The sequence below is a fragment of the Sorex fumeus genome, unplaced genomic scaffold (genome assembly GCF_029834395.1).
Source record: "Sorex fumeus unplaced genomic scaffold, SorFum_2.1 ptg000037l, whole genome shotgun sequence".
NCBI classification, from domain to species: Eukaryota; Metazoa; Chordata; class Mammalia; order Eulipotyphla; family Soricidae; genus Sorex; species Sorex fumeus.
In genome coordinates, this window is record NW_026606094.1 from 43600263 (window position 1) to 43613570 (window position 13308).

At 39.3% G+C, this 13308-nt stretch overlaps 2 protein-coding genes across 4 annotated transcripts in view; one reads left to right on the forward strand and one right to left on the reverse strand.

Moving 5' to 3' along the window:
• Positions 1 to 11573, reverse strand: part of KRIT1 (KRIT1 ankyrin repeat containing) — a 30282-nt gene extending 18709 nt beyond the window's left edge. The window contains exons 1-8 of the mRNA XM_056118651.1: positions 11438 to 11573; positions 8034 to 8137; positions 6318 to 6477; positions 4465 to 4557; positions 2521 to 2650; positions 1915 to 2158; positions 1612 to 1727; positions 689 to 832 (exon numbers count right to left, since the gene is read on the reverse strand). Coding sequence (XP_055974626.1) covers positions 689 to 832; positions 1612 to 1727; positions 1915 to 2158; positions 2521 to 2650; positions 4465 to 4557; positions 6318 to 6477; positions 8034 to 8135 — 989 coding nt within the window. The 5' untranslated portion in view covers positions 8136 to 8137; positions 11438 to 11573. The remainder of the gene's footprint in view (positions 1 to 688; positions 833 to 1611; positions 1728 to 1914; positions 2159 to 2520; positions 2651 to 4464; positions 4558 to 6317; positions 6478 to 8033; positions 8138 to 11437) is intronic.
• Positions 10981 to 13308, forward strand: part of ANKIB1 (ankyrin repeat and IBR domain containing 1) — a 145090-nt gene continuing 142762 nt past the window's right edge. For all 3 annotated transcript variants that reach the window (XM_056118648.1, XM_056118650.1, XM_056118649.1), the window contains exon 1: positions 10981 to 11534. The gene's annotated coding sequence lies outside the window, so the exon portion shown is untranslated. The remainder of the gene's footprint in view (positions 11535 to 13308) is intronic.

Genomic DNA, 13308 nt, shown 5'->3' on the forward strand with positions numbered 1-13308 from the left:
ACGAAACTAATGCCTAAATGTCGTAAAAACTATGGTGGTTACCAGAGGGATAGTAGAGGTTCAGGGTGGAGAAGGGATGAGGAGACAGGGTCTTTTGGGGGGGGAGTAGTGACTAACACATGCAAGTATGAAGCCAAGTGCTTGAAGTTCTATATTGTGAAATAATGTTAGCAAAAAAAAAATAGGTTTAAAAGAATTTATTCTACCTCAGGGAGTTATGTATACAGAATAGGACAGTAAGAGTTATACTGAGAGCAGCTGGTGTAAAGAGCTAACTTCAGTCAAATCATCTAATAGCTCTAGGGGAGCAAAAGCAGGGGAGGCTCTTATCTGATAGACTCACAAGCCTTCCTTGGTCCTATAGCTAACCAAAAAAACTAAAATGATACTTTTCTAACATTATATCAAGTCACAAATCATTAACACAGGGGATCTTATGCTGCACAATTACACTAGTCATTAGCTACCTACTACAAAATCTGTTAATATCCAAGAACACTAATGATACTTTTCCCACTGGACAGGTCTTGCAGTTCTTAACAGTGGCACATAAAATCAATAATAAGTAAAGAACATAAAAACAGGGCAGAGAAAAAAAAGGAGATGAAATGAGAATAGTCATAAAAAGAACTCAAGAAAACTCATAATTCATTCTTTCTAAAAGAAAAGAAATAATTACTCCATTTACCAGCATGCATAATGAATGGGAGCCCAGTGGTCACTATCTAACTGGTTGACAGAAAATCTTTCATTGAGAAGACGGCTTAGTAATTCTGAATCTCCTTCACAGGCACTTCGATGGAGAGGGAAATCATCTACCCATTGTCGTTCCCTTCATAAAACAAACAAACAAACAAACAAAAAAAAACAGTTAAAATTTCAAATATGACAGCTACATATCATTAAGCAGGAGCAAACGAAATCATTTAACAATGACTGCACTGAACACTAAATGCATATTTTAAACCACTGTTTCTCCACCTTTTTCCAACTGTGCCCTACTTCTGACACCCTGCTCCATCCTTTCAGTTGGTTCTCTAGTCTTGCGCCTGACCCTCTCATATACAGTTTTCATCTGTGGCCCCTTATGAGTATCTTGGGGGCTGACAGAGGACAATTATGGCCCCTGATTAAGCTGCTTTGTTGGTTTTTTTTCTTCTTTTTGGGCTCCTCAGCCATACCTGGTGGTTCTCAGGGCTTATGCTCAGTGCTCTATGTTTAATAATCACACCTTATGGTGCTCGGGAGACTGTATGGCAAGCCAAGATATCTAACCCGGGCCTGCCACATGTAAGGCAAATACCCAAACCACTGTATTATCCCTCAGGCTCAAGAAATGCTGTTTTAAATATAGTAAAATGTAGTCTTTGTTGTTTTTGCATTTCCAAGTGGACCACTGGTTCGGTGCTGCTTGGCCCACTGGTACCAGGGATTACCCAAATCACCCCATCTGTGATAAGGGTTTCAAAGGCCACACTTGGTACTTCCAAGGGCTGTACCTGTATGCCTGGGGGACCATGTGTTATGGGGAAGAGTTGGGGCCATGCCTAACTTGACATACTATCTCCTAGCCCCACCAGAATGTAACTTGTAGTAAAAACAAAATAGTACTTGTCTTCTGTGACACTGCTCATGCTTCTCTGCCATTTTTCCTGTTTGGGAATTTGGATTTTTGAGTAGTCTGGAGCTCCTAGGCCAAAGTATGGATTTATTACCACTTTATCTACCTAGAAAGAGAAAATAAAACAAAATCTTCTTAGAATATTTAGATAACTTGACTTTAACATGAATAAAGCTAAGTATGTATATCGTTTCTATTTATATAATTTGTACCAGATTCATTTATCCTAGAAAAAAATTATATTTGAGATGAAGTATCATTTGCAATCGAGTCAAAATTCATTCAAGTCTTACCCGATTTGTATACTGAAGATCTGATCCAAACAAAGGATTATAAATACAGGTATCTGCTTTCTCTAGGGCTAGCATTTTACTCTTTATTTCTACTGCACTATAGCCCATATGCAGTGAATTTTCTGTCTGACCTGATTCAGTAGCATATGCAGGGTTTATGACATTAGTTTTTATCCTCTCCAGAGGAGAAGGTCGGAATAAAGCTGGAATAAAGTGAGATTGTGTATGACGTTCATCTAACCACCTGGCAAAATAAAAAGCAGAAGTATATGTTAAAAAAAAAGCATACGTTACAAAAATTTAGACCAAAATGAAAAAAAGATTATGAATCCAACTTCGATATATAATATTTCTTGATATTACATCCTGTCTTCATTAAGTATTTTATTTACTATTAATAAAAATTTTGTTAATGGACACAGAAAACTATTTTTAAAACTGCATACTAGTACAATAGCAAAAGTCCCTTAAAAAAATAACAAGAAATACCTTTAAAACTTTAACCACTATGAAGAGACATAAGCCTTCTGTTATTATCAGGGGTAATATTTACTATTAACCTGTTTTTATTATATTTATTACAACATTTTTAATGGCATTTCTTACTTATCCAAGGCTATTAACATCCTCGCTGTAAGTGTAGCAAAGTGTGTGCTGGATTCACTACAGACTCGCATAATGTCTTGTAAGCAATAAAAAATTGGGCATCCAGGAGTATATGTATATTTGGTATTATCTGAAATGCAAAAAAGAAGAATTACATCATCATATGACAGGCTTAGAACTGTATATTCATTTAAAAGTATACAGTACGTAAAAAAGATTAATAACATAAATTAACCTAGATTTGGAATAAGATTTGAATTAAACTGATAACCAGCTGTGACCATATCCACTGGGATGCATGCAGCATTAAGGATCTTAAGAGGGGCTTGAGCATCACCCAGTGTTTTCTGGTGTACAGAGCCAGGAGTAGCCCCTAAGTACCACCTATTGTGGTTCTGCACCCCCAAAACAAAAATTTAAAAAAAATCACTGATTATAATCTAAAAACTTTAAAATTATGGCATCCCTCAAAGCTTTTATCAATCATACTTAATTTGGGGATGTGTAGGTTTTTTTTTTCTGACCAGATGACAGTGCTCAGGGGTCACTCCCAGCTGTACTCAGGATTGACTGCTTGCAATGCAAGCACTTTACTATGCATACGCTCTCTCTAATCTTTTTTTTTTAATTGAAATTTCATTTTATCCACCATCCCTTCCTTTTGTTGTTGTTTTGACAACCAAGTGTCACACTTTTGGTTGCAGTGATCACTGGGAGTCACACATTTGGCTTCTGTGCTTGCTGTGAATTCCACATTTTAGTTATGGTGCTCACACACATTTGGTTGTGATATACCTGAGATCAAGTACTTTACTGTGATACTGCAGATCACAAATGGCAGGGCAGCCTGGATTGCACTTGACATGTGGGGCAGTACAGGGGATTGAATTTATGGCTTGTTTTCCCACCCCTAGTCCAAAGAAGTGGAAGCAGCACTGCATTGGGGTACGTTTATTCTTCAAGATCACCATTTTGCTTCCAGGTTAGGAGACCGCATAAAGCAGAGTTGGAAGTAGAAGGCTGTGAGACACTCTTGCTTGCCTCCTCCCAGCCCTAGTCCTGAGATCCCAAGAAACAGAAGCAGCACAGTGCCCGGGCACTGTTTATTCCTCAAGATTGTCCTTTTGCCCACAAGTTAGGTGGCCCGGAAGCCTCCTCTACTCCTCCAATCTTATCATTAGCATATAAAGATATCCTGACTCCAATCACCAAGACACAAAACAAATACATAAACACACCTCCAACTGCAAAAGTGAAAATATGAAAGCAACACAGAACCCCACCATGCTTATTGACCAGATGCTAGCCCTGAAGACTCAACCAGTTACAATGAGCTGTATAACCTCCCTGATAAAGATTTTAAAGAGGCAATGTGAGGATATTTAAGGAGCTCAAGCAAACCTTGGAATGGGACCAGAAATGAATTTATGACCTCATATTTGCAAGGCAGGTGATCTAGTACTAAGTTAAGCCTAGTCTTAACTTTTAAAATCCTAAAATAAATAAATAAATAAATAAATAAAATTACAGTTCAGTCCAGAGCCTGAATATTGCTTAAATCCAGTCACTTAGACTAATCAGCCATTCTGCATCTACAATTACTTGAAATCAAAACATCTCTAACAAAATTTTCCAGCTTCTATTAATCTAAAATTATGTATTTTAAAATAGCAACACAGTGGCTGGAGCGATAGCACAGCAGGTAGGGCATTTGCCTTGCACGTGACCAACCCAGGTTCGATTCCCAGCATCCCATATGGTCCCCCGAGCACCGCCAGGAGTAATTCCTGCATGTATGAGCCAGGAGTAACCACTGTGCATCATTGGGTGTGACCCCCCCAAAAGAAAAGCAATAGAGCAATAACTAGGAATATTTTTTAAATCGTCATTTTACTTTAGCATCAAAAGTACATAAAAATCCCGAAGATCAAACTTAGATTTTACCTTTGACAACTGATGGAACAATAAATAATGCTGCTTCTCTGCCCATCTTCTCCCCATCCAGCGGAAATTTCTTCATTAATATCACCCGTTTTCCTAATCATAATTTTAAAAGTCAGTACAGATTTTTAGAGTTTTTACATCTTATAAAATAACTTGAGAATTAGAATTGTTTAAAAATAAAATTAAGACTAACATATAAAGTCAATTTTAAATATGCATTAATAAAACCTGTTAATTCTGATAATGCAAGTTATTCTATGGACAGTCACTTGGTACCTTCCTAGTCCCTGTCTTGACTCACTGCAAAAGAAGCTTCCTATGCACATCAAGGAAAGTTTTCCTGCAAAGAATTGATAAAGCAGCTAAACAACAGGTGATCCTTTAAGGTTGAGGTATATGGCTTCTCACTTAGCAGGGATGCAGATGGAAAGAACTTCACTACAATCTAAGATGGCTAAGGAGAGTTTCAGAGTTTTCAGTTTAGAAACTCTTCATTTAACATTCAACCTTCACCCTCAAGTTCAGTTTTTATTAAAATCTGGCTATAAATTATAGTTCTGGATTATAATCACCATTCTTTGGCAGAAAGAAGGCTATAAATAACAACCTATGAATCTGGCACTCTAAAACCTCTCATCTTCTACAAATCTTTGCCAGGATTTTAATCAGCCCTCCTAGGTATTCCCAGAGCCACCTCCCCCCACCAAATAAATCATTTTTTTCTAACCCAGGTAGGAATGCCAAATTGGATGTGTTCAGTGATTATACAGATGAGTTCAAGTAGCTTTATTTACTCATAAAATACTAGTCAATTTTTTTTATTATTATGACTTTTAGTATATCCCCATAAAATTTAGAAAATGAAATTCACAATTGTACAAAATATGATAAATACAGTAACATTCTAATAGTTAGAAGCACTATTTCTTTTGAATTGTTTGAGGTATTGTGCCACTTAGATCTTTTCTGCCTTACTCCTTTTCCATATCCACTTGTTTTTAACTGCCTACTTCGCAAATTTGTAACTATAAACTATGATTTGGTGGGAAAAAAATAAATCACTCAATACAAATTAGGAAATGAAGTTTCTAATCCTAACTCCTCATATAAAAATCTATAAATTATATATATTTATAACAACAACAAAACTCTAAATAAGTTTCAGAAAACCAAACAGGAATGTCTTACCTAACAGAAAATAATGCAACCTATACTTGATGGAAATTAGCTTTATCTTTTTAATTGTGATATCTGACTCTGACATAGTTTATAAATTCTATAACTCATAACTGCTATCATAGTCTACTTCTTTTAGACTATGGCCTGAGAAAATGGATCACTATAATTTCATCAGTTTCACTGGTTCTATATCAGCTAATATTTTCATGGTACACTAACCTTTTAGGATTAATAATTCTACAGTTTGGCTCTCTAGAAATGATCATCTTGTGATCAAATGTGAAGAAAACCTTTGCTACCTCATGGAACCATTTCTAATCCATGAATCTTAACTTTCAGATACTGAGGTAGGTTTTAAGTTTCCTCTGTTCTGGAGTAGAGAAATATATCAGTAGTTTAAAGATATTTATCTAGGGAATTGTAGCAAAAGTAACTTGTGCTTTATTTTAGTGTCCAGGCTGCCCTTTGATTTCTCCTCTGTATTGAATAAATCATTAACACTGTGACTTAAATATTTCTCAGCTTTAAAAAGTTCTTGAGTACCTTTAAAGGATTTTTTAAATGGAAAGAAACATTTAAAAAGAGATGAGTTTACTAAATTTTTTAAAAAAGTGTTTTCCCTACATTATTTGGAGTAAACTATGTTAAAAATAGAGGGGAAAATATTTTCTTACCTTTGATACCCTGGTTTGCGGGAGAAATTGGTTTTGTGGTTTCTATTACATAATCCAATATGCCTTGTGTTATTTCACCATTGCTTTGAAGTTTAGCTTCCAACAAAACTTTCTTTCTCTTCTTTTTTTGTCCTTCAATGGGAACTTCATGCAACAAAATCTTAGATGCAAATAAGATAGTTTAAAATAAAATTCACTTGCTTAGAACATAATGAGTTAGCAATCTTTATATCTCTAGTTATATATTAGAAAAACTTGTGAGCTTTAAAAAAGTGCTAATACTCTCCTTTTTCTCAGATCTGTTAATTCAGAATGCATTGAATTTGGGGCCCTGGTCTAGACGCTGCTCTGGGGTCTGGAAAGTTTGGGCCATACCCAGCAGTACTTGAAGGGTGGGTTACTCCTGCCTATGCTTGGATACTACTGAATACCAAACTGGTTTCTCTGCTACATTGGCTCATACAAGGCAAGTGCAGTAATTACTGTACTTTCTCTTTGGCCTCTGGTTCTAGAATTTTTCAAAGTTTATCCTGGATGAATCAACAATGCAGCCAGGATTGAGAACCAGTAAAACAGAGGATTGATGAAGCAACAATCTCGTGAGGACTAGTGTTTCCTTTTATAGGCTTCCAGTAACCAAAGAGCAATTTAAACAAAAAGTTTGAGAAATTAGTTGGAGTCAGGTTAAATTAGAAGCATTTTATGATACCTGGAATCTGTTGCATATAAAAAATAATTCTACTTTGTGTTTTTTGGCCTCATTCACATATACTAATATATGTAATATTATCAAGACTTCAAATAAATAACTTGTCTAAAGCTCAATTAAAGATAAAAACCTATTTAAAAATTGAACTGTTAAAATAGTTATCAGAAAAATAGCTAAGAAAAACTGTTAATTTTGAATTTAGAATAAGTTAATTTTTGTGCTTTCAGTTTTGAGCTCTTCTATAAATTAAATATTAAACTTAAATAGTATATTTAATATCTAATAAAATACATATCAATGGATAGAAACAGGATCAAAAGGCATGTAGCAAGTGCTATTTACAATTGCTCTGGTCTGGAAACAATCCAAATAAAATGAAATGTGGTATATTATAGACAGTAGAATACTAGTTATATGAAAAAATGAAATCCTATCTTTCAGTACAATTTAGATGGAATTATAGGGTTTCTTAATGAGCAAAATTAGTCAGAGGAAGAAGGATAAATGCTGAATTATTTCAATAATATGTGTGATATAAAGAAACAAAGAAGGGAAATGGACAATGGCAATTGAAAACAAACTCTTGGATTCTTAACAACAGAACTGAGTTTACAAAGGAGAGGAGAATGCTGAATAGAGAAGACAACTCTAACAATGCTACTAAACCCCCACAAAAAAAAATTGTGTCTGGAGGGAAAGAGTTCATGATGTCTTTAACACATAGTTCCAGGATTGACTGTCTTTGCCCATGATCCCCTGTACTGCTGGGAGTACAGATCTGGGAGTAGCCCTAATGTGGCCCCAAAATGTAAAAATTAAACACACACATATTATATATATATTTTTAAAAAGCATGCTATGAAGAAAAGTGATGGACAAAGACCTAGAATTGCCAATTCTAGTTTGTCAAGGTCTAGGTGGTCAACATTATTAAGACTTTAAATGTTAATGAAAATGATAATGGAGAAAGGCATTCAATAGAAGTAAATCAAATGTTATATTCTCACTTCATATGACTTGGCTCTGTATTCCCGAGAATTGAGGCTTGCGATATTCTTTGGACGAATAACAGCAACATAAGCATCTTCTATGTTTTCTGGATTTCCCATTGCTTTACAAAACAAAATCACTTGAAAGATTAGACACAATTACTTTAAAAATCATTTTAAGATGTTGATTTTTCTTAGTATAAACTACATATAAAGGGCAACCTAGAGATAAAAAGGGCAACCTAGAGATAAAACTGGGTGCTCTTTGCATTGATACAAAGATCTAATCAAAATCTAAGCTTTGAATGTAAGATTTTCTTGTACTCCGCTTTCCTTTTTTTGGCTATAAACTTTTTTAAAAAGGAAATATATACTCTCATTGATCTTAATTTCATAAGGATCTGCTTTTTGAACCCCGGAAAGTAAGTTTGGACAAATACATAATTTCTTTCTGACTCAGTTTTATTATGTGACAAATAGGGCTGAAAATTGTAGTAATTTCAAACTGGCTTGAAAAATACACAGTTGAAATTATAAACTATTCAAAACAATGTCTGAATATAGCAAGCTCCTAATAAAATTTATTATTTTTAATAACTGTAAAAAAACTGAATTTCAAAAAAAGAAAGGAATCCGCTTTTTAGATGTAAAAACAAGGATAGACTTATAAAATATAAGTATCAATAAAGAATGACTTAAAAGTTATTTAGGATAACATACAGTGTTGTTCATAAATTCCACAGGTAGAGAGTTGATAGTTTGGAAACTGAAATTAGGTAGTACTACAATCTTTAAAAGAAGTGATATCAGATATTTGGATGAGCTACAAGATGATTTTTTTTTGAGGCATCTATCAGAAACTAAACAGTTTGCTAGTTAAGAAAACAATCCTAATGATAACAAAAATATTTTCCAATTTTGTTTCCAAATATGTGTATACATGTAAATATATATGCATATACGTATATATGTACTCACATAGATATGCATATACATGTACGCATACATAAAATGCTTGCATAAAACTACTTTTCCCAGACTACTGGGCTAATTTTAAGTTACCTTTGGATGATTGCCAACAAGTAATTGAATTTCAAGCACTCTTGGGGGGTGTGTATACACACACACACACACACACACACACACATCTATTTCCTCATTAACTACTGTTACTTTATTGTGACAAGTATCAATCCTTATAGTTATAAAAGGAAATATACATATTTATATGTATGCATTTATTTAATATTTACATATTAGTTTTCAGAGTCTCCCAAAGATGGTCAGGAAGACTGGACCACTCCCTGCAAGACTTGGCCATAGGGGCTGCAAGACTCAATGGTTCAGTCATCTGCTCTGGCCCATGGGTACTGAGGGGATTACCAGGGACTCCAAGACTACATACACTGGTACTCTTATTACTCAGCTTTCTTTTTCCTCATCCTCATTTTATCACTCATCACGTATCAATAAGGAAAATCTTCAAAAACGTGAGTCTATTCTGTAGCAAGATCTTTTTAGTTTAAAAGGCAATTTTACTAAATAAGGTTAACAGAAAGGGAACGAATACTGGAACTTGGAACCAAATAAATTCCCACTGATAACGGTAAGTACATTTAATGAAATTATCCGGGAAGCACGACTTTTTTCGGTCGAATACCGAAATAAGCGCTATACCAGTTGCTCCTGTAGTTTTTCAACCTAATTCTACGAGGGAACGCATGCATCAGGTATTTGGATAAGCTACAGTATAATTCATTATTTTTTGAGGTGTCTATCAGAGTCAAACACTTAGCTAAGAAAAGCTAAGTTCAGAAAGGATAATGCGGGGCTGGAGTGATAGAACAGCAGGTAGGGCGTTTGCCTTGCACGCGACCGGCCTGGGGTTCGAATTCCCAGCATCCCATATGGTTCCCCGAGCACTGCCAGGAGTAATTCCTGAGTGCAAAAGCCAGGAGTAACCCCTGTGAATCGCCGGCTATGACCCAAAAAGAAAAAAAAAGGGGGGGGAGTAAAGAAAGGAAAATGCAACCAGTTATTGAATTTTAAACTTAAGAAAACTTGTGTTTTGTAAGGTGAGAAGAAAGAAAAGCGCTCGCAAACCAAGTGTGGCAACACGGACCCACAAACACTTAAGAAGGGAATGGCATGAGATTCAGGGCGGGGTGGCAAGATCAAAGATTCCTGGAGAGGCTAAACCCACGGAGAAATAACAGAGAAGGCCCAAAGTTTTGGGACTCTCTGGGAGTTGCAAAGCGGTGAGCTGCAAGCTGAACCGCTCTGCCCCGAACTGACAGAAATACAAGCTGTCAGGAGGTTCGCCACCACCCGTCCACTCCCGGCCAAGGACCCCCAACTCCTCTTAGCTCGAAGAACTGCCACCCTGAAAGTGACTCTGACTCCTTCGCAACCACTTGAAAGAAAGAAACTCCTTGCCTGGTCAAACTGGAGGTGGAGAGTTCAGGCTCCCAGCTCAGTTTTTTTTTTTTTTTCTCGCTGTGATGGCGAGCCTGCGCCTCTTCGTGTGCCGAAGCACCAGGCAGCCAGCGGTCTCGCCCGTGCGGGCGGCCGAACACCCCCGGGCCGCTACATGCAATTCACTGGGCGGGACGGTCACTTTTGGGGCAGGGGGCTGTCATCGCGCTCGCAGTCCTGCCCTTCTTCCCAGCGGCTCGGCCCAACTTCCTGTGAAAGGAAAACCCTTGATCGCCTCCGGAGACTGCCCGGCTCCTACAGCAGCGCTCCCCACCCCGTGCCTCGAGAGCTCTGATCTGAGGATCAAAGACTAAGTCCACCGGCCCGTTACTGTCCCGGGTCCTCGCACCTCAGCCTCCCAGACGCCCTCATTCCCTCAGTAAGCGAGAGAATTCCAGACCTCCAGAGGCCTCCGAGTGCCACCCCGCTGCTACCGGGGCGAAAAATTCGCTTCCGGGTTCACACCCTGGCACCCTCGCGGCAGGCCGCAGAAGAGCTTCCGGGTCGGGGGCCGAGGGGCTGCCGTTCGCGCCGCGGCTCGCTGGGGCTGAGGGCTGTCTGGGAGCGGCGGAGGGCAGCGCGAAGACTGGGGCGACGGCGGCGGACGCGCCAGCTGCAGTGCCCGCGGCGGGGGAGGGGAGGAGGGCGGCCAGGGCGGCGGCGCGCGCGCGCCAGACGTGAGCATGAGCCGGACTTGACCGCGAGGCGGAGGCGAGAGCCACCGCCCCCTCTTCCCCTCCCCCGTGTGAGGCGGCGCGGCGGCCGGAGAGGGATGGGGGGCGCCCGCCCAGTCTGATCCTCGCAGCCGGCGCGGCCGGCTAGTTCAGCGCTCCCCGCCGGCCTGCGGCGCGCCTCCGCGGCCCCAGCAGCCTCCCGCCCAGCCCGCGCCCCCGGGTGGGCGACTTGGAAGGGCCGCCCGCCCGAGGTGGGTGGGGCGGAGAGGCTACCTGAGGTCGCCGACCCGGCGCGAGAAGCCGAGGCGGCCGCGGCGGTGGCAAGACTGCGGGGTCCCCCCGACCCTGAGCCTCGGCCGGAGAAGGAACCGTAAGTCTCAGCGTCGCCTTCCCGGTCGGTGTCGAGGTCGTCTCAAAACCATTTGGGGCTCTGGATTCCGCGCTGCCGAGTTCACGCCCTCCTGGGTCTCCTGTAAATGTGCCTCGCCTGCCTCTTGGCCCGGTTCTGTGAAATGGCAGCGTTTTCCGTCTATTCCTTGGGGGATTTTTTTTTTTTTTTGCAAACCCTGTGGATTTGCAAGCCGCCCAGTCGCCGTGGCGCGTCCCTCCTCCCCATCTGGGTGCATTGCCTTGTCCCTCTGTCCTCAGAGGATCTGTGTTCCTCCTCCTTTTTCTGTCTGTACCCCGGAGCAGACAGCCTCCCCCCCGCCAACCCCTAACCACCCCCCCACCCCCCGAGACGGGTTCGCCTCTTTGCAGGGCTTGAGAGTCCTGAACGGGTGGATTCAAGTGTTCTGCGGGGCGGTGCTGGGTGGAGATAGGTGCAGATGGCTCCAATGAACCTTTTATTTTTGCAGCTTCTGCCACCAAAACAAAAGAACGGGCCGCTCCCTAGGACCTTTATTCCTTTCCCTAACTGGATAGGATAGGAGCTCTTCTCTCTGTGTTGCTCTTTGAGTCCTAGGAAATTGGAACGAGAGCTATCATTGAGCATCTCCTGAGGAGGATTTGAGAATTAGCCTTACAAGCTCTATTCACACAGAATGGGATATTGGACACTTTTGTATCGAAACGAAGATCCATTCCAGAAAAGCGTTACTAGCAGATCCGAGAAACGGAGACGAAAACAAAAATCCGGTGTTTCAAATATTTTAAATGCCTTCAGATGATTTTTAGCGTTTTGGACCTGCATTTAGTCATTAATTTACCAACGTGCGTGTATGTGAATGATGTGAAAAGCTTTGTACTGGAAGGGTTTGCTTTGTTAGAAATTTTGAAGATCTTCAGATTATATATCTGGTGGTATTTAAAATCGTTAATTCCAAAGAGGTTCTTTTTAAAAAAAAATTTTTTTAGATGATTTAGATCTGCCATTTATAGACCTTACACACCTTGATGCTTCTGACCTTCCTGTTTCTTAGTTTTAAGTCTAATTAACTGTGAATATATTCAATGTATGTTTTCGGGTTTGAATTTGTGTGTTTGTGGTGTGATGGCGATGAACACAGGTTTTCACACATGCAAGGCATCATGTGCTTTACCATTGAGCCGTATTCCAGCCGCTCTTCCCAGATTTTGCACTAGAATTATTTTTTTTTTCACTAAATTTTGTTTGGCTTTTAAAACTGACGTGCCAGAACTTTCCAGAAATTAGATTTATAGATAATATTAATTCTGTCAAGAGATTGGACAATAAATAGCTCTTGCATTGTCTTCAAGGAAGCAAAATTAAGAATACTTTCATTTTCTGTTAATCTTTTTTTTTTTTAATGCAGACTGGTAGCTTTAGTTGTTTTTTAGCTTATATTTTCTCCTGAGAAACACTGTCATTTTGTTTTGAAATGTGAATGAATGTTTTTAATGATCCCCCACCTTTCAGCAGTTCATGTGATATTATTTATAGCCTCATTTTGTTCATAGATTTTAATTTGAAATAGTCTCAAAAGATGTAGTCCCAACTATCTCTGGAAATGTGCTTGTTTCAGAAGCCAGAGCTATAGAGTTCAGTTTTACTAAAGGGTGTGGTTTTGCTTTTCCCTAAATAAATCAGTTTTTTTAAGTGGAATTTTGTAGTGAGGTGATAAGCAACAACTTCAAGTTGCCTTTTAAAACAAAAGACAATTGATTCCCTCCCTCTTTTTTTA